Source organism: Lycorma delicatula, chromosome 5 (genome assembly GCF_047948215.1).
Source record: "Lycorma delicatula isolate Av1 chromosome 5, ASM4794821v1, whole genome shotgun sequence".
Lineage (NCBI taxonomy): Eukaryota > Metazoa > Arthropoda > Insecta > Hemiptera > Fulgoridae > Lycorma > Lycorma delicatula.
This window is the reverse complement of record NC_134459.1, coordinates 15,114,351-15,136,374: the sequence shown is the minus strand read 5'-3', so window position 1 is coordinate 15,136,374 and position 22,024 is coordinate 15,114,351. Positions and strand designations below refer to the sequence as shown.

Sequence of the window (22,024 nt, the reverse complement as noted above, 5' to 3'; positions counted from 1 at the left end):
ATCTTGCACAAAATTTACTTACTTAAGATAAACATTTCGGGTGAAAATTTCATGGATTATTTTGTGAGAAATATGTCAAAATTGTTCATGGATATCATCTAGTGTGTGATGCCAATTTGCCTGAAAATTCAATAACATACAGAGTAAATCATCCATGACAACTGGATGCCCAGTTTATTTATTACCATGGACATTTTAACTTTCTCAGTGAGTTTTTGACCCCCATTATCACAACGCTGATTCATTCATAACATTGCATAAATCTCCTTAACGATTGATAAATTTCATACGGTTTTTTTTTTTAAGAAATTGAATAATAAATTTCTTTCCACAACTGTGGAATTTTTAATTTTTGTTTTTAATTTAAAAGTGCTATAGAAACCACAAAAATGCTTCTAAATTTATGAAACTTGCATGGAGTGTGCAAAAAAAATTTCTGAGGCTAGTTTATCTGGAATTGGTTAGGATCATAAACCTGGACATCTCGATTCCCCCCTGAGGGGAGAAGATCCCGCCTTGTAGCACGTCTGGTCGCTATACCACCCCCTCTGTTCCTAGCTTAATTGGATGTCATCTTCTTGCCCTCAAACTGATCATAACCCACAGTGCTCAGTCCGGCCTCGTGAGATGGCGCTGATGCAGATGCCCCGAGGGACATCTACATCAGTAATTCCTCCCTAGTAAATTTTGTCTTCAAAGAAGACATCAGACACCTAATACTACCACATAGCCCTCAGGAACTAAGCTAAAAGCCTGCACACGGATGATTGATGACCCCGCACCTGTCACCACTTTAAACTATAAGTACCCAGTACATACAATGCAACAAGTAACCACGACAGCATATCAAAACCACCAGCAAATTCAGTCTAAATCACTGCAACGACATATTGTTAATTAAGTGATTGGAGTGCAGCCAGCATAAACTAAGTCCCAGAGGACCTCAGGTCTGGTCCGTTCGGGAGCTGAGTATAACCTCTAGTCTCCCACTTCAGCTCCATCTTTGAGGACTGCTCGGATTAGCACTAGGTTGATTGCAAACAACATTTAAACTTATTACCCCCTTAATAACATAAACCTGGACAGTAGTTATGCAGAAAAAGGTGTACTGTACTGCTTTTCATTCAAAAATCCTAATGTTTTGGAATTAAATAGGATTACCAAGCTCAACAGCTAATTCAGTGCCTCCTTTTATCAAAACAAATCATTTAATTTAAATGAGATATAAATACAACAAATTATTTCTAAATGTTTATGTAATGCGGGAACTTCGTAACCATTTTTAAAAAGCTTGTTTAAAGAAGATTTTCTTAACTATTTGGTTAAATAGAACTTCTGGTTCTAAACCAAAAAATCATTTTTGGATTTAAAAATCTAAAAATATTATTCTGTTTCATTTCTTTTGAATTTAATTAAAAGTTTTGTTTGTAAAACAGCAATAAAAGCTGTTTGTTTTGCAAACAATCTCATCTGAGAAATAGTTTGTTGTTCTGGGAAAATTCACTGTCCTAAAGCCCTAAAAACAGTTTTATAATTCAAAGGCAAATTATACTGGACAAGAGTTTTCTCCACACTACCAAATGCTTTTTGGAGAGAAACTAAAACTATCCTACTGGACTCTTCCACCCTTATATGTTCAACGTAGTGGTGTGTATCTATGGAAATTAGGAGAGATATCAGAGATATGATACTGCCTTCTCATAGTTACAGTACATAATAAATGAGGAACAAGTGTTAAATCCTAAACACACCTTCTTGAGAAAGGCCTTAAGTACATCGGCTCTATGCTACATATTCAATTTGTTATTTGTAGTGAGAAAATGTTAGATGGCATTCAAATATTAAAGTTAAATTAAAATCTGTTATATATTATAATAACTACTTTACTATAAAAAAATTATTATTCTGTGAAAGAATGTTATAGTGAGTAATTCGTTCTTTACTTTTGCTTTTGCTTTTGCAGTTTTATATATATGTGGATTTTACGCTAACTTGTAAATAAATCTATATTTGTAATAGAAATATGATTTAGTGAATATTTATGTAATTTTGATTTGATAATCTTCCAATATAGAATATCTGTAATAAATAGCAATAAAATTTTGTTATATAAGGTAAGGAATTTTAGGAATAAAAATATTTTCCTTTAGTTACTGTTATTAAAATTTTAATTGTTTGTGGGTGACAAAGCATGAATTATGGCTAAACTCTCTCATTAGCTTATAATCAAATGTACTGTTATGATTTATTTAAGATTGTAAATTAAGTAATTTATTAAATTAATTATTAGTGTTAAATTATTATTAATTATTAAATTAGTGAAATTCAGGTCCAAGGTAATTCAGTGACCCAGGTAGGAGAGAAACTAGTAAAAGAATTAATTAACAAATAACAAAAATAAAGAAAAAAAATTAATTAAAAATTTTGGTATAATTTTGTTGCCAAAAGTTTTATTCATTATCATAATAGAAATGTGATGTGCTTTTGAAAAGCAAATGATTTTTCTTTTGTTATAATGTGCTTTTGGATTGGTCTGACTGGTTTTAGTTTTGTAACTAATGATTTATGTGTACAATGTGGTGAAAAATAAAAAAAAATATAAACAATGATTGGAAATTATGTTAAAAATGTTTATGTTAATTTGTTAATAAAATGATTGATGACTTCTGCATCAGAGTGGTAGTGTCTGTTTTCATCTGCAAGGCTCTAGGTTCTAATTATGATCAGGCTGGGCTTTTTAATTTTTCAAGCGTTAAAAGATGCAGTTTTTTTAATAGTTATAAAAAAGGAATACCTAAACTTAGCTTCAGCCTATATTAAGAGTATAAATTAAGAAAAAAAATTGTAGTTCATTCAAGTTACAAAAAAAAAATTTAATTTTTTTTTACAAAAAAAAATTATTTACAAGTTGAAATGTATTAAGAATTCACAGTGTAAAAGTCTAATGGTCTTAATATTTTTTTTTTTTTTTCTGTAATGAGAACACTTAGGGCAGTATAAAATTAAGAGAATTCCCAAGCTGATAGGTAAATATTGAATTTATGTTTTCTATCATTTCAGTTGGTGAAGTCGGTCAAAGATTTTAATAAAATGTTGAAAAGGTTTAGAAAGGGAGTGTTCAGTTGGCCGGAATCACAACACATTGCTGAGAATGCAAAAATATCTACTTCACAAATAGCATTTAATTTAACTGAGTATAAAGCTGATGATTATATATGGATGTTTATGGAGAACACAACTTTCATTAAACCACTGTGTATGTATAGTAAAATATTTTATTCATTGTAATGTTAAATTAATTTGTGATCAACAAATTTCAAGAATATGCCTATAAAAATACATTGCTTATTTTCATCTACCATTTACAGTGGCCCCTTAATGTAGTGATAACTGCTCCTTGCTTGTCTCCCACTGATGAAATTTTTACAGGATGGAGTTTTTATAGTGCCAAAATGTCATACCCTTCAGTTTGGGCTTCATCAGCGAGAAGAAAGAAGTCACAGGACATTAAATTTGACAGTTTCAGGGGCATGGAAATGACAGTCACATTGTTCCAGTGAAAATGTGTTTTGTAAGCTGTGTCCAGTTACTTAATTGTACTCCCACAGTTTAGGTTGTTCATAACAAATTAAATAGAACTCTGTTTGGTAGCCTAATCCTGGAAGATTATGGGCTCTTCATTATGAAGAGTGGTCTCTAATCTCTGGATTGTAACTGTTGATCCAACACTGGTTGCTACTTTTGAATTTCAGTGTGAACTTTGGATTATCCTGTGCTTGTTTTCTATTTCACTTTCTGACAGGTTTTGACATTGTGCTGTTTAAAGCAAACATGAAGATTGCATGTGCTGTTCAAAATGATACATTGGCTGGCTGGATCATTCTAAAGGTCTCTGTTATGGATTTCCAGAGTTTGGTGCAGAATTCAAAACTCTCTGCTGATCTTATAATCTATAATGAAATTTTTGTTGTATCTCTACTTATAATCAGAAAAATAAGCATTAATACAGATCCCAACATATACATGGAACTCTGCATGAAGCTCATTGCTCACCTCAGCTGTATACTAAGCCGTGCTGAGTATATTTTTTTTAAAGGACTAATTTCAGAATTATTACATAATCATTATATTTAATCAATAGGACTAAGTATGTTCATGTTCAGGGAACATTTTAAACTTTCTGTAGTCACATCCTTTAGTTGTTTTCCACATGCTCAACTTCAGGTGTAGGTTCTTTCTTCATGTTGATAATACTCAACCAAAAATGAGAAATTATTTGTTTATATGGAACAAAAATAAAATTTTTCTACTTGGAAAATAAACTATCAGTCCTTTTGTACTTTCACCATAACCCAAAAAGATTCCCTTTGTACTTTTAAGATCAAGCTTCTTTCTTTTCTCTTTTGGTATATGCATCCACACTTCTGCACCAAACAGTGATTTTATTATTTTTTTTTATCAAAACTGCTTATTATTTCAGAATTCATAAGGTGTTTTACCTTTTACTGTTCTTTTTCCAATTCTGTTAACCAGATACACAGCTGTATTTAAACAATTTACATTTTGTTTATTTGCCTCTGATAATTTCTTTTGACGAAACCAACAGTCTTTAAATATATGGCCCTTCTTATGACAGAATGACACACAATATTTTTATTTTTGATAGAACTTGAATAATTCTTGCACTGATTCTTTTTATGTCCAACCTTTCCACAAGAAAAATATTTGAGACTAAATTTATTTACATATTTAGAAGTTAACACCACAGCATCTTCATTAAATTTCAAACACTGTTCTTCAATCAATAATCTGCAGTTAAATTGCTTAGAGTTTGTTGATTTTCATCCACCAATTCCCAAGTAAACACAAATGTTTATACTAATGTGGCAACATAATTATTTTTGTAATAATCATGTTTTCAGATATTTCTTCCTTTTACCGCTTAATAGCAGCAGTTAAATTTTGAATTTTTAGTTGAAAGTCCATAAAACTGTTTTCAAACTTCAAATTAAAAATTTGTTGCTATAATAAATGAATACTTGAATACTCACTCTTATTGATGCTCATATATTGTTTACAGTTTGGTTCGCATTTCATTTGCAGTCTTGCACATTAAAACATGTGACACAGGCCCAAATTCCATGTATGTTACTAACACGTCCTGTGAGCTTGCATCATAAATTTCATACTCTTTTAATTTCGCAGATTTTGAAGCATCTGGTTTCTGTACGTCTATTGGTAATGTCGAAGAGATTTTTATCTATCACTACTACTTTCATCTGGAATTTCCAAACGTTCCAGTTATTTTCATTTAACTTCATAAACTGTTGTGATTCCATATTTATACATGTGGTTGCAACTCGACAAAATTTTCATGACCACCATACCTCCGTTCAGTTATTTTTCTGGGTTCATAACCTTTGCAGAGTACTTTAAATAAATTCACACATTGAAGACAGCAGTTTACTTCTTAAATGTAATTTTAATCACTGAAACAAGAACTTATAGCTCTTAACAAGAATTATTATTTACTGCATATATTTTTTTCATTAATTTTTTTTTAATTGTTACTATCAATATTCGCTCACTGTCAATCGACAAAAAACATCTCAATTGTATTACATTTTTATCAGTGAAATGTAATATTGTTGAAGATTAAGATTTACCAAATAAAATTTTAATTAATGAAAACAGTTGTTGTAAACATAGGGATTACTGAAAATTTCTTTTAACTGAATACATATTATAAATTATGATTATTTTTTTGGTAGACTGTCTGTTAAATGAAGAACAATGAACTCTTTAAAATATCAACAGAGTAATCAAAATATCAACTGTAGTTTATATAGAACATGATAATTCTGTTGATTATGCTTTTGTGGTTGGCAATCGAACATATGTGTTTGTCCTTCCCAGCATTGCCAGTGTTTTCATCGCGGAGCTGTATGCTGTTAAAAAGGCCTTAAATATACTTAACCTAACATTCCAGCAGGTACTTATCTGTTCAGATTCCATGATTGTCTTGCAAGTGATTAATGAAATGTGTAACCCAGGCACCCTGTTGTCTGTGATATACAGTCTGTTATTTCTGATATGAACAGTATAACAAATGTGAGCTTTCAGGCAATTTTGCCATTGCCATTAATTGTACGGCAAAAAAGCTTGCTTGCAGTCTCCTTTCACTAATACCATCTTGTCTGTCTTCTGAAGAGGGTGGTTCTTGATGAGTGGCAGAGTGAATGGAATGTTACCATCAAAAATAAATTTTGTCCAGTTAAGGACATTGTGTCACCACGGAGCTCCTCATGCAGGAACAACCATTGAAAGTAGGTTATCATCCTTGTGAACTGTGTCTGTTATGTAGCATTGTGTCAGAAGTTTAAACTAGGAGTAAACATCCAAAATACCTAAGGCCATTGTTGCCTTAGGTATTTTGGATGTTATCAAATGTCTTACGATTTCTTAAGGCCTTGCATCTTGATTCAAACATTTAATGATAATTTTGTTCTTTTTAAGTTACATTTTTAATGTTATATTTCATTGTAGTTTTACATCACTTTTAGGATATGTCTTAGGTGTTTTCCATCTATGCTGTGTTTTTATATTACTATTTTTTTTAGTTTTTAAGTTAACTTTTAATACTTATTTGTTTATTATATAAATATCATATTTGGGTGCTTAAGATAATAGTTTATTGTGTGCCAGGAAAAAAGAAGGAAAAAAAGAAAAATAACTTTTCCCCCAGTCTCCATAGGAATTTGAGCAGGACGTAGTTACAATCTACAAAGCGCCATAAAGTATTTCTTTGGGTGGAGTTATTTATCTTGTTTCATTGCCTGTCTTCAGGTAAATCATCTCTTTCTCAGCGATATGTTTTTCCGTAACCCTTGATATAATATTATATTACATTAATTAGTCTGTTAATTCTTGTTTAACGCACTTTCCTTCTTGGTAGTGTTCTGTGAGTTTTAGTCAGTAATATTGTATGGAACGTATACTAAGTATACTACTGACGTATTGCTATTATGAAGGCTAGTCACCTGGGCCAGTTCAAGGTGACTGACCTTTTGACAAGCTATTCTGTACTCTGAATGAGTGTCATCACTTTAGTAGCCTTTTTTGTTGTTTCTTTGCTTCCTTAAAATTAACAAGAAAATTGAAAATCCCACAGCATGGAAAAATGAGATCTTATTAGAATATTGTTGGTTTGTTTTTTTATTATGTGAAATTAAGTTTCAAAGCAATTTCTGATGATATGAATGAACAACGCAGTGCAATGATGATGTCTGAAATTTAATCTGAGAAGAAAGAACATTGTGATCCGTGATGATGAAAAAATGAAAGCCATTTAATATTTCTGCACGTTTCTTACTAAATAATCAATGAAATTGTTACTGTTCATAGTCCACTGTGAACAGACATAGTCTTTCTCCATGACACAAAAAAATTATTGTTTGGATATTTTAGATTGGAAAATTTGACTGGCCACCCCATTGCTCAGATTTAATCCGCTAGTGATTTCTACCTTTGAAGATGAAGTGGAAAGTTAAGTTTAAATTGGTTTCTGCAAAGTATGCTTTGCGAGTGATGAAGAGCTGCAGGAAGAATTAGTTTTCTACATTTACAAAGTGTATATTAATGAAAATATTTTATTTTTTATTTTTATTGAATGCTTATTTAGAAATGAATATATTTTATTTTAATTTCAGTTTTACCTGCGTCATCATCTTCTATTTTATTTGTTTGTAATGAAGAACGTCCTGTATTATATTTAAAAAACTCTGCTCACAGTTGTTTAAGAAGAATACCTAAGAGTAAAACTGAATGTGAGAAAACATTAAAATATCTTGATATGTATCATTTTTATAAGGATTACAAGGTATTATCCTGCTCCATAGTCATTAAATTCATCATTTCCTGATGTAAGAATCTTATTCTGATTACTTATCTTGATTTTTTTAAATATTTTATTTTGTTATTTTAATGTAATAAAGTTTACAAAATTAAAATGGTTAGTTTAATTGACCATAGTTATAGTAGCATTAGAATCAAAAGGAAATTTTACTTCCTGTTGATAATATATATATATTTATATTAATCCGATCAACTCAAAAACAGAATAGTAATTATTACATAAGTTATTATTCTGTACTTGGGTTCATTAGATTAATATAATTTGTATAGTCCAGAGGAATATCATTCTCGAAAGGATTGATTTAAAAAAAATAATATATATATATATATTATAAACCAAATTCATCCACCCAAGTACAGAAATATACATTAAATAAGATAACACTTACTTATTTCATATTTTTCAAAAATGTTTTTGTGGAAACCCACATCTTCAGTTGTACTTATTATTAAAATCGTACTTTAAACTGTTTGTATCAAATTACATTCCACATTTAATACACTAAATTCAACTGAAGATGTGGGTTTCCATGAAAACATTTTTCTAAATTATGAAATAAGGTAAGTGTCATCTTATTTAATGTATATTTCTGTACTTGTGTGGATCATTTTGGTTTATAATTTGTATATTAGTACAGAGGAATATGGGTACTGACTTTCGAAAAAAAAAAAAAAAAATATATATATTTTTTTTTTTCTAAAATCAATCCTTTCAAGACCAATATCACCTCTGTACTAATAATTGTATAATGTAAATCAACTCGATCCACCCAGGTACAGAATTAAGAAATATCTTACACTATTTTGTTGTTACTCAACAAAAGTACTTTCATGGGGTTCCGCATCATCAATATAAAAACTTTTTGTATAATTACATATTAAACATAATAATATTATAAGATTAAAATTAAAAATTTAAAAGATTAAAAAGTTAAAAAATAAAAGATTAAAATACAAAAACATATGCACAAGGCATATGGAATCAGATGGGTATCTCTTAAATAAATATAAATAGAACAATAAATTTTCTAGATGTCAGTATTGAAATTAACAAAAGTAATCAAATTATAGCTTTGGTGTACGGAAAACCTACAGCCAATAAAATAAAAATTCATAGAAAATCAAATCATCCTTGGTCTCAAAGAATATATACAAATATGATTAATAGGGCCACCCTTTACACACAAAATAATAAAGAAAAGTTATACACAGAAAAAAAACTATAAAACAAATTGCAATTATAAATGGTGTTGTTAATTGATAACATATATAAAAAAAAGTATCAAACCCTAATAGTACAATAACTTTAAAACCAATACATAATACACAAAAGGTTGATAACATTTACTTAAAATATTCATATACCAGTAGTATTGTTGAAAATATAACCAAAGTTTATGACAAGGATAAATTTAAACCTGCATACAAAATTAACAACCACATAATAAAATATTTAAAAAACAATAATAATATTTATTTATACAATTTATGTGATGTTTATTAGATAAAATGTAATGATTGTGAGGATATCTTTGTAGCTAAAACCGATAGATAATTTAAAGCCAGATTTTATGAACATTTTAGGCCTTATAAAAACAAAAAATTGGGCTTTTCTAATGTTGCAGATCGTCTTATAACAATAAACATTCTATCTCTGATGTTAATACCAATTTAGAAATTAGAAAAGGCAATATAAATAAAAACTAATATATTTTAGAAAAATATTATATATATAAATATAGGCAAAGATTTAACTTGATCAACCTACAGACAGATTTTGAGGTAGATCTGCTTATAAAAGCTGCAATAGATAGCAACACTTTCATAGATATTATATAGAATTTTCATTTACTTAAATAGTATCAGTATTGTATTTGCTGGTCAATGTTACCCAATTGACTCCATATGCCTTGCATATGTCTTCGTATTTTAATCTTTTAATTTTTTTAATTTCAATCTTTTAATATTTTTATGTTTAATATGTAATTATACAAAAGTTTTTATACACAACTAATGATGCGGGATCCTGCGATAGTTCTTGTAGAAAAACAACAAAATAAGGTAACATTATTTCTTAATTTTGTACTTGGGTGAATCAAGTTGATTTACATTCTGTATATATATATATATATATATATATATATATGCACATGTGCACACACACATACACACCACTAAATAAATAAATAAAACATTAATTTAATGTTACAGATTTTATTTACAATCTAAAATATATTAAATAAATCAATAAATAATTAAAGAAGTTTTTTTACAATAGAGTAGTATTTATAACAAGTCTACAATGGTTGTGTTTTTTTTTTTAGTTTTTGATAATTGATTCTTATGTATTTTTTAGTGATGAATCTGAAAATAACCTGCATTTTTTCCCTCACATCAGAATTTTTTGCAAATCGCAAATTTCAAAATCTGTAAAAAGTTGAAAAATTGTGAACAATAAAATAGATATAAAACTTTTTTTATAGTAAATTAATATAATCACTTTTTTTTACTTAAACTATGCATTTGTATAGCTAAATGGTAGAGTGATCTGAAGAGAATGACAGAGGAGTCATTGACCCCTTAATTTCTAAGGAAAATTGCCACAAAATAAGCCTAATTTCTATTATACTGTATTTTTAAATTAATTTATTTTTATTAATTTAATTAATTTTTATGAGGAATGTCATACCTTTGAAAACTACTCTCCTTCTTCACAAAGTATGTAAAATACTTAAAATTTTATTCCATGTGTTGAAGTTTCTACCTCCTTTCCATTTCTTTTCTGTCCTGATGAAATCTCTCAACCATCTGTTCGCTAACGGGACCTGATTTTCAGAAAAATAGTCCATGTGTGAATTTAGGAAATGAACCTTCAAGCTCATGGAACAGCCTAAATTTTTGTACTTCTGCAGCATGTTCTCAACAATTGATTTGAAATTCGGATCCTTCTTATTGCCCAGAAACTTAATTACTATATCTTTAAAAGCTTCCAGGTTTCTTTTTCTGCAGCTTTCATTTGTTTCTCTAATGTCAGTAAAGACAACACCCTCTTTTAGTTCGGTGGTTGATAATACTGGAAATTTGTCACAGATATATTTAAAACATTTACCTTTTTTTGGTAAGGTTTTGACAAATTGCTTCATCAAGCCTAACTTGATATGCAGAGATGGAAGAAGAACTTTATTCAGATCTACGAAAGCTTTATGGAGCACATTTTTTGTTCCAGATTCTAATGAAGCTTTTTTGGCTAATCTTTCCTTATCCAGCGATTTTCTCTGTTTCTGCTATTCCATTCACACAAAAAACAAGGAAACTTTGTGTATCCTCCGTTCTGCCCAACAGGGCTAAGAGTGGCGGGGGTGGTATGGCAACAAGAACATCACCAGGTGGGTGTCTTCCCCTAAGGGATTGGGATGTATCCTCCTTGTTGTCCTAGGAGCATATCCCGTTAAAGCCCAACAGGACTAAGAACGAGGGTGGTTGTGACAACCTTACAAGGTGGGTGTCTTCGCCTATGGGGTTAGGATATCCTAAGAGCATCGATATTATTTTGAGATTGCTGCACATAATCCACTTACAATTGTCATATTTAATTTTATCAAGAATGAATTCCAGATTATCGTAACGTTCTTTTAAATGGACAGAATGTCCAACGGGTATGTATTGGATACATATTCCCATTGTGAAGAAGGATAACTTTGAGGCTTCTTGTGGACAAATTTATGAACACTTTTCGAACAGTACTTTTATATGGAATTTAAATCAAGTTAAAAGTCCATGTATATCAGTGCAGAAGACTAATTCTCCTTCCAAAAAATATGAAGAAAATCCCTTTTCTCTGTACCTGAACCAGGAAAATGAGGTATCAGCAGCTAGCAAGTTCTTCTTTTTAAGCCTCGAACCAAGCAATTCTGAATTTTCTTAGGTCTTGAACCAAGTCTTTCAGTTCGACTGTGAATAAAGCTCTGATGCACAGCTATCTGCGAGTTCATACTTCTCGAAGTTATCTTCATTTCAATCACGTGTGGAGAAATCTATTTCAGGTGAATTTTCTGGTGGAATTGGCATTGGTACATGTGGACCATGAGGAACTGGGCGTAAAGTGACATATTTGGAAGGACGATCCTTTTTTTATTCTTCAAACTGAAACTACAAACACCAGTCTAACAAAAGTAAATAATTATTGGTGTGATTTTGTGGCTCTTGACACTATTGAAATCTAAATCTGAATGCTTCTTGTTCACCCTTTGACCAGTATCTAAGACCTTCAACACATGTGTAGATAATGTGGTGGAGTGCCCAAGGTTTGTCTTGATCTCCTATTTTCACTCAATACGTGAGGTACAGTTTTTGTTAAAACTTGTTATATTTCTTTTTTGCCTTTCCACCATTAACTCACTACAGATGTAACAAAAAGAATCTGCAGAATTTTTGCAGCCTTTTGATGCCATTTTGAAAACAGAAAGTTTGTGTTATGGCCTGAAAATATATTTTCCACTGACAAAAAAGGTTTGATCATGGAGGATGAAAAAAACTAAATTTATGCATGCTGATGGTTGAAACAGCACTGATAGTAGTTGCACTGTGCATGAGTGGTAAGTATAGCTGCCAATAAACATGTTACATCTGGTTAAGTCTTGTAAAAAACCTGTTGGCCAAGCTCTCCCACTGTCCCATCATCTTCAATACCCCCCCTCCAACCTCTTCAGTCCACTCAATTTTTAAGCTATAAGAATGCATAGTATAACCCAAAAAAGTTAATACGTTATACAAATTTATTATTAAAAAAAATTATATCTATTTGACTGTATCACATTTTTGCAAATATGTTATATATTCAACTTTTTACAAATTTTAATATTTACGGTTTGTGAGAAATTCTGATGTGATGGGAAAAATGAAAGTTATTTTTGGATTCAGCACCATACAGGGATGAATTATCAAAAATTATTCCACAACCCAAATTTTACAAGCTTGTATAATTTATGAAAATTTCCACCATCTGCTGCTAGATAAGCTTTTACACTCTTTAATTAGATTTGTGGATATCTTTTGTAATGTAGCTCCTACAATTTTTACAGTTTCATTCTTCATGATTAATCTTCAGTGATATGAGAAGGTAATTATTAATATATACAGTACAAACTTGCCATAGAAAAATATCTGATGATTAAAATATGGATACTTGAGGAACAGACTACTGCTTTTCAAAATGAATTTTTTCAGAAATATTAGGTTTCAGCTGCTGTATGTGCTGCAGTAGTTTCTTGTAGGTAGCAATATTTTATACCCTAAAAGGGTAGTAAATTAAGTTATATCTTGTTAAAAATGATAAATTAAATATATAATTCTTCTGTGAAATAGTATGTAAACCCAATTTTTCTCTGCATAAAGAGGTATTTGTTAAAACATAATATACATGTTGATTGACACTGCTCTAAATTAAGCTTCACTATTCTTTAATTTAATAACATAGTTGGAACCGTGCATCTTTATTGAAATTAAAATTATACAAAAATATATTTGTACATTTTACATTTTTATTAACAGTTGAAACTGGTTGCAATAACTGTTTGAAACCATAGTAGTAAAGTCATTTAGATTTATTTTATTAAATTCTTTAAAAATACTAATTTTGTAAGATCATAATGCTAAGCATAATTTTATAATATTTTAATAATTTTTTAGCATAATTGTGCAGCTCTTAATGTGATACGAGGAGTTCAAACCTGAAAAAAGTGACTTCAGCAATTTGCTTTAAATACAATCAACAGCTTGATGAATTGAATGTACATTACTTCCTAATCATTTGCTCAAGTGATTGAGAAACACTTTAAATTTTATTTATTCAGCTCATAAATTTCAAGAAATATGTTGAAAGAAATTATTTTATCTGTATAAGAATTCATTTGCAGATAATGTTCCAAAGTAAAAACTTGTTCTTGTCTGTATAGAAAACCCATTTTACATTTCTATATTCCTAACAATTTTAGAAACAAGTATGGCTGATTAACTAAAGGAACACATGAAAAGTGAAGAAAAATTCATTTTTCTTATATATTCCCCCTGCAAAGAGATACATCTTCAAAATCTAGGTTGTATGACTTTTGATCCGTGTTTATATCTATCTGGTCAGGTTATGTGTATGTTCACACTTGTGTATGATGTGTTTGTTGTGTATGAGTGTGCAATGTGCATTGCAATACTAGCATTCTATTGATTGATATTTGCAGTCTGCTGCAGATATCTATGAATAAATAAAAAAATTAATTTATCAACAAGCAGTTCTTTCAAAATGTGCATAATTGATTTAAATAATATTAAATTTTGTTCATGAAATGTAATAACATTTGTTCATAAACAATACGAAATATGACCCAACCATGATCAGTGATTCTAATACTGTCAAAATGAAATTGATAAATATTAAACAGTCACAACACTTAAAGTTTTGATTCCTCTTAACGTTTTGAGAAACTAAAACGTAAATCTTCCAAAGAATCTAATGCTGAATTGTTCAGACTAATCATAAAACACCAATTTATACTAATCAAAATACCATGTTTATTTTATACATACTTGACCAAAAACAATGGCTCTATTTGACTTATTGTAAAACAACATATTTATCCCAATCGCAGCAGTAATTGTGTTTATTACAACACGATAAATTTCAGCCAACCACAATTTCCCAATTTTTAACAAATCAGAAGAGTGACCAACTAGGATGCCCTAAATTTAAACCAAATGCAAGACATAATTCTTCAAATAAATATTAACAGTATATTCACACCAATAACTTTTTAATAGTTTAGACAACAGCAAATTATTTGATAAAGTTATCAAGATTTTAGTATGCTCATAGTTCAACATTGTAAAACCTTTCACAATTTCAGTTATTTTGTGAGATATAATTTAATATATGAAATGCTGTAACTACGAATTTAGTATTTATAAATTACAAACAATAAAATAATAATATAGATGAGGTTATAAGTTAATGTTTCAGCAGAGCTTGATTTCTGTTTATGAAGAAAAACAGTTTCTTTTAATTATTAATATTTTTTTATTGGGATGATGCTTTAAGTTGAAGTAATTACCATCATTCTCTGGATCACGCACCGGTAAATGTTCTACTGTAATTGACTTTGAAGGGGAATAGTTAATTAATTATAAAATTGTTTGATATCACTTCAAAAAAAAAGGTTCTTCTGAATGTATACTTTTTTTAATGTTCTAGTTGTTTTTTTACAGCTATGTGTATACAATTCTTCGATGTAATATGTAATTTCTCAAAAAAAACTTTTTTATTAATTTTAATATTCTATTATAGTGCAATGTTGTGCATTTATTAAGTTATACAGTTTCTTCAGTTACAGGAAGGTATGATCTAAAACAATTTCTTTTTAGTGGCATAAGGAATTTTTCATATCAACAAAGTTTGAGAAAGATTTCATTAAAAGAAATTAATTTTGAAATATTATGAATGAAAACTTAATAAGAGACCGATGTTCTACCTATATTAATCTGCATACATTTCATTAGTACAGATGTTTTAAATAGGATGCAAACCTAAATTTAATAATATCCCTTAAATATTTTTTTCACGCTGTAAGATGTGAAAGTTATAAAAATATTCACATCAAAATATAGATGTTCAAAGCTATTTCCTCTAACCTATGCAGGTTTTTACCTGCTTTATGATATTTATAGCCACTTTTCAAGATGTTTGTTCACTAATGTCTGTAATCTGATTTTTAATATTAGCTTCATTATACATATGAGGATTATTCTGAAAATTTACATTTTCTAAATACCCACAGATAATGTGATTTATGGAGATCTTGATGACTTTTGGGATCAAGCAATCATTTCATTAGGAGTATGACAGGTAACACTATGGGACCAAATTACACGTTTTTTTGACAGAAGGAACAAAATATGTGAACAAATAGAATTTATCATGCTGAATTCAAATATGTAAATAGATTTTCTCCATTACCCACCATTTTTCTGTGATTCCTAGGTAAACATTTAAGAGAAATGTAAAACTTTGCATGCGTGCAGGCCACTATTCATCTTACCTAAAATGTGATTCTTGCATTTCATTGATGCTGGTACCTGTTTTCCATAACCAGTATTTGCTGGTGGAAGTGTTTCCTGTGCTTGTCACTGATTATGCCGAGATTATCCAGAAAGAAATCCAGATGTGAATTTGTGAATCCAAGAAATAAATTTTTAGAGACAGATTACACCCCATATGTTTGTATGATTGTAACAATTCTCCCGCAATGTCTCTGTAGTTGAGGGAATTTATGATTTCTCATAAAATGTTTTTCACAACAGTTTTAAATGACCTCCATGCTAACTTTTCAACATGGCTTAACAGTTCTTCAAAATGTCATTAATCAGAGTTCTTATTTGGGTACCAACAAAAATTGTTTCTTGATTTTAATGTAACTAACACGAGAAAATTTTTCTTACAAACAATGAAATCCAGCACCGTTTTTATCCATCAATATAACATAGTTTTAAAAAAGCCCTAATTTTATATGGAGTTGAGGTAGAAGAATTACTTCTAAAGTAACTAGTGGGGGATGCGCAAAATCTTTCTGTCCAGGCATAACTGCTTCATACTTTTGCCATTCCTTCCTGGCATAATGATTTGTCTTGTCCCTGCTGTCCCATTCACACAAAAAAAGCAATAAAATATAGTGAAACTTGTGTTGTAAACATATCAATAAGACAGTAACTTTTAAATCACAACATATATACTACTTGTTGAAATGTATTTTTCTAAAAGGATTTTTATATTGTCATATCTTTCTTTCATGTTGGCATTTGTTGTCATTGTGCAAAAGGATAGCCTTTAAATTAGTTTTCAAAGAATCAATGAACAGTGTCATTCTGTAGAAGAAGTGAACCAATGATAGTGCATATATCATTTAAAGCATTATTCCATATACATAAGTTATCCCTTAAAAAATACATACATTTCTGCAAAAGCAATACTTCAAAAATGTTATCTCAACTGTGGGTAATGGAGAATTTTGATTGCATTTTTGAATTCATCATAAAAAGTTACATTAGGATTGTATCTGTTATGTGGCATTGTGTTGCAAATTAAAACTAGGGGCTGACAAGTGAAATATGTTAGGGAACAATGCAATGATGTTGTCGACTATCTTGTGATTTATAAAGGTCGAGCATTGTGATTCAAGATTTTAAATTCTGGTGTTAATTGCCAGTAATTTTTACAACCAATAAAAAATTTTTGTATTTACTAATGTGGTTGAATGTCTGTTTCTTTTTTATTAGGATTGTCTGGATGAATCATGTTTGACATTAATTTCAGCAGTTTGTCTGGATGATGACTTTCAAGTTTGTTACGAAAATGTTATTTTAAGACCTTTATTCACTACTGATGTAAATATTTGTATGAATGTTGTCAATAGAGTTCAGTATGTAATTACTCACAATGGAACTCAAGGGATTATGCAAGTTAACATTAACTTTCAGTTAACAAATGTAACATTCTTTCATAACCAGAAATTTTATAGACAGCATTCTGAAGTGAAATTTTATCGATCTGCATATAATGGTAGTAGACAGCCTGCACCGTTCATTAGAAGCGGGAGACCTGGTTATGTTCTTGGTAGGCCAATAATATCTGGTAAAAAAGTGATTGGCAATGATGTTGATTTAGATCAACATATTTTACTGAGTGATGAACAGAAACTTTGGCTGACAATACCTATAGCAGGATTGCATTCTGGGGGTCATTGATGAAAATAAACGTCTTAATGTATTCTTTCTTCAAAACATGAAATCTGAATGCTTTTTACAGGTTTCATCGAGTTGTGAATCTGCTGAAAACAAGGTTAGTGAAAGATTGATTATAAAATGTTTTTCTATTGTTTTTAATTATTACTATGATTACTGCTTCTGAATGCAAAGGAATTTGGTCTTTGCACTTCCAACAGTTATTTGTATTTTTGTTCTGCTCTCATCTTAATAATTGGTCCACTAACTTTATATCAATTTAGCAAGGTTACATAACAATTAATAACTAAAGTTAGAGTACAGTAATTGAAATATAACCTGTTTGAGAATTAGCTGTTTCTTAACTGTAAATTAATTGTGTAATTTATTTTACTATTGTTTTTTTTATAAAAAAATGAATTTAATTTATTTAAAATTACTTCATGTTCGTTAATTATAACTGGTTCATGTATAACCAAAATATCATCCATGCATCTGACTCATAATAAAATTTTATGTACGTAATTTATGCCATAGAATATTCTACTTTCAAATTCCTATAGATAAATTTCTGACAGCAGAAAGGGAAAACTTTTTTCCATGGGATTTCCCTATCTACTGTAGTGCTAGAAATAATCTATTCTGTAAGTAGAATAATCTATGGCATAAACCACATATATAAAATTTTATTATGGGTCAGATATATGGATAATAATTTGATTATATATGAACCAGTTATGTATAAAAAACATGAAGTAATTTTAAATAAATTAAATTCATTTCATTAAACGTAAATATTGAAATAAATGAAAACAATCAAATATTAACTGAAGTATATAAAAAATCTACCTCAAATGAAATCATTATAAATAAGAATTCTAATCATCCTTGGTCCCAAAAAATTAATATTTTTACATGATAAATAGAGCAATAAAATAATGAAATAAATAGTATAAAAAATATAGCTTTAAAAGATGGATACCATATGTCATTGATTGATAATATATATAAAAAATATAATTCAGAATTTTTCATTAACACAAACTCAATACTCATAAATAAAAATAAAAATAGTGAAAATATTTATATAAAATACTATTATACAAATAAAATTATAGACAACTTAATTGACTCATATAATGATAAAAAATATAAACCTGATAATAATATAATAAAACATTTAAAATATTATAATAAAAAGATAAAAAATAAATATGATTCTTCCAGTATTTATAAAATAAAATGCAACAATTGCGAAAAGATATATATTGGAAAAACAAATACGTCCTTTAAAAATAGATTTAATGAACATTTTAGATCATTTAAAAATAGAAAAATAGTTTTCTCAAATGTAGCTGACCATTTTATAAACAATCTAAAAAATAAATATTGAACATGAAAATAGTAATAAAAATCAGAAATTTTAAACATAAATTCAGCCTTATAAATCTGTAAACAGATTGGGTACATTTATTACAATTATTTAAGTTGACATTCAATGATAAGATATTGATAAATTAATAGTTATTGCAATACTTTTTCATTCTCTCGACTGAACAAATAATTGTAAATTTTTAAAATGTTTTTAAATTTTATTAGGAAAATTTTTACAAGATAAAATGTAAAAAGCTAAAATTAAAGTGTAAATATAAACAAATCAATAATTTATAAAAAAAAATATCACTGAAGATAGGCTTAGGCCCAATAATGTTTTGATGAACATAAAAAAGTAAAGGTAAGAGTTTTTTCTAATTTTGTGTTTTGCAGAAGCTGAAAAAATATTATATATAGTTATTTAATGTATAAAGGAAAAAGAAAAAATGGACCATAAAAAATTTAATTTAAATAAATTAATAACTGACTATATCTATATGATAATATAAAATTATCTAAAAAACATATGGTTTACATATTTCGGCCTTTTTCTCCTCTTTAGTCTTATTCTTCCTTGTATAATTAAATTAATTAATTCTAGTTGGTACAATATGGAACCTACTAAATTAATTGTTCTAGTAAGGGTTTATCAGGTTTCCTGCTTACAACAACGATTTTCTTTTCACGCTCTATCAGTGCAGTTAGTATGCTGCATTCACAATGAGAGTCAAAAAATGAATCTCCCCTTTAAGTTAACAGAAACATCTACAATAAAAAATCTCTATCATATAACACTAAACTAAAACATTAAGCCCTATATGCAGCCGATTGCCTGTAAACATTTTCAGATAAAGAAATTTTCACAGTGGAAAAAGGTTATAAGAAACATTTATGGTTCAAACTTTAAAAATGGAATCCACAAACTCAAAAGCGAAAATGAAATTTAGAGAAACATAGATAAAATCTACAAGATAGTAAGAAAAAGAAGGTTACAGTTTTATGGCCACTTGTACAGAATGGATCCACAAAGATTTACAAAAAAAATCATTGATAGATTTAATGCAGTGAAAACTAAACTTGTGTGATTCTCAGAAGTTGATAAGACAATAAAAAATTAAACATAAACAAAAACACAGTACAAGATTGAGATCAATTTAGGAAACTTATAAAAAACTGTAGACTCTCAGCGAAAGCCAAAAGACCAGGCATAAAATGACTGAAGAAGAAAACTTTGTTCTCACAAAGTGAGAGAATACTGGAAGAAAAAAAAGAGTAATTCTGTTTGACTGTGTGTGTGGTCCCTAGAGGCCTACTTGAAAAAAATAAATAAAAGGCACAAGTGTTATATTTAAATATATATATATTTATATATTCTTTTTTTTGTTTAAATAATAAAAAAATATTGCAACTTAGGGTGTTTTTAACAAATTTTATGAACCTTTAGGTAGAGAATCTAAATGCAAGGTTGAATTTATAATTTTTTTTAACAATTAAAATTCATTGCAGAACAGCTTTAAAAGTATTTAACTTTTTAAAATAAAAGTATGTGATAAGTACATAAATAAGAAGGTAAAATGCTAATAATAATAATACTGTTCAACTTTAAATTTACCAAGTAACGGTTCAATTTTAAGCTCTATGCAAATGGTAGGAAAGTTCAACAACAATGTTGTAAGTTTGTAGGTTATTCTTAAATCGGAAAGTATTTAGTGATTATTAGTAATCTTTCTATAATCTATTAGTAATATTTAGTATATCTAACCTATTAGTTATCTCTTTATAAGCATAATAGGAAATTAATTTAATTTTTTTTACTAGTCTCAAATATGAATATTATTATCATTTTTAGTTTCTGTGATTTTTAATTATTTGACTTTTTATATTTTTTTCAGACTCGTGAAATTTTGTTGGGAGAGAATGCTGTAAATGTTACAGACATGCAACAAACCAATATTTATGTGTCTGCTTACGGTGACCCAAACACAACAGATATTAGCAACTGGGTTCCAGTGCTGGCAGAAACAAGTACTGACCACACACGTCAATGTAAAAATGTATATACAGATATGAACATCAAAATACTTTATACGTATTCTGGACCTATAAACAGACCACAAGCTAAAATTATTGGTGTATTTATGAATTTTAGTTTTAGTGATAACAGTATTCACACTGAAGTACTTTTCAGAACATTAAAAATAACAAGCGCCGTTTCCTTTATTGATGTTACAAGACCTGATGATGCAATAATTAGATTTGCTGATCCTCCAGTGTATGAGATAAAGCTTCCTGCTGATTTTTTTTACCCATTTTTATCACGGTCTGTGAATAATTTGCCACCTTCATTAATAATGATCATATTTATTTTTTTCATTTCTGCTCCTTTACAATTATATTTTTAGTGGTGTCCTGTTGCATAATTTCCCTGAATAATTGCATCTATAATTCTGCTTATTTGAATGTTGGTTAATTAGACTGATGGTAAAAAGAATGTAAATAAAAAAGTTGTGTTAATTAAAACTACAATTCATTTTTTGTGTCAACTGTAAAACTATTTCTCTTTTTGGTTCATCAGTCACTTGACTGATTTGATGCAGTTCTCTATTAGTTAAATCCTGAGCTAATGTTTTAATTGTATCTGACTTATGCTGTCCTTCCTAATACATACCATTGATGAACTAATGTATACAAAAAGAAAACAATTAATTAATTGTGTTTTGGTCATTACCAAACATTTGACTGATTTTATGCAGTTCACTATTAATTGAATTCTGAGCAAATGTTTTAATTGTATCTGATTTGTACTGTCCTTCCTAATAAATACCATCGATTTATAATTTAATCTTTATTTACTAATCTTTACAAAAAGTAAAGAATTGTTGTTTTGTTAGGTTTTTTGTTTATTTGAATTACACTTTAAAAATTAGATTCTTAACCTATATTTTAAATATTACATTATTATTATTATACATTA

The 22,024-nt window shown here is 28.8% G+C and overlaps 1 protein-coding gene across 2 annotated transcripts in view; it reads left to right on the top strand.

Annotated features, from left to right (window-relative positions):
- The window catches only part of LOC142324743 (tectonic-1-like), a 27,177-nt gene extending 5,153 nt beyond the window's left edge, over positions 1-22,024 (top strand). Inside the window, exons 4-7 of one of the 2 annotated variants that reach the window (XR_012756376.1) lie at positions 3,061-3,256; positions 7,710-7,922; positions 17,233-17,794; positions 20,943-22,024. Coding sequence is in view for 1 of the 2 variants with exons in the window: in XM_075365677.1 (XP_075221792.1) it covers positions 3,061-3,256; positions 7,710-7,921 (408 nt within the window). In the remaining variant the exon portion in view is untranslated. The remainder of the gene's footprint in view (positions 1-3,060; positions 3,257-7,709; positions 7,923-17,232; positions 17,795-20,942) is intronic. The other variant, XM_075365677.1, reaches the window with a different exon arrangement.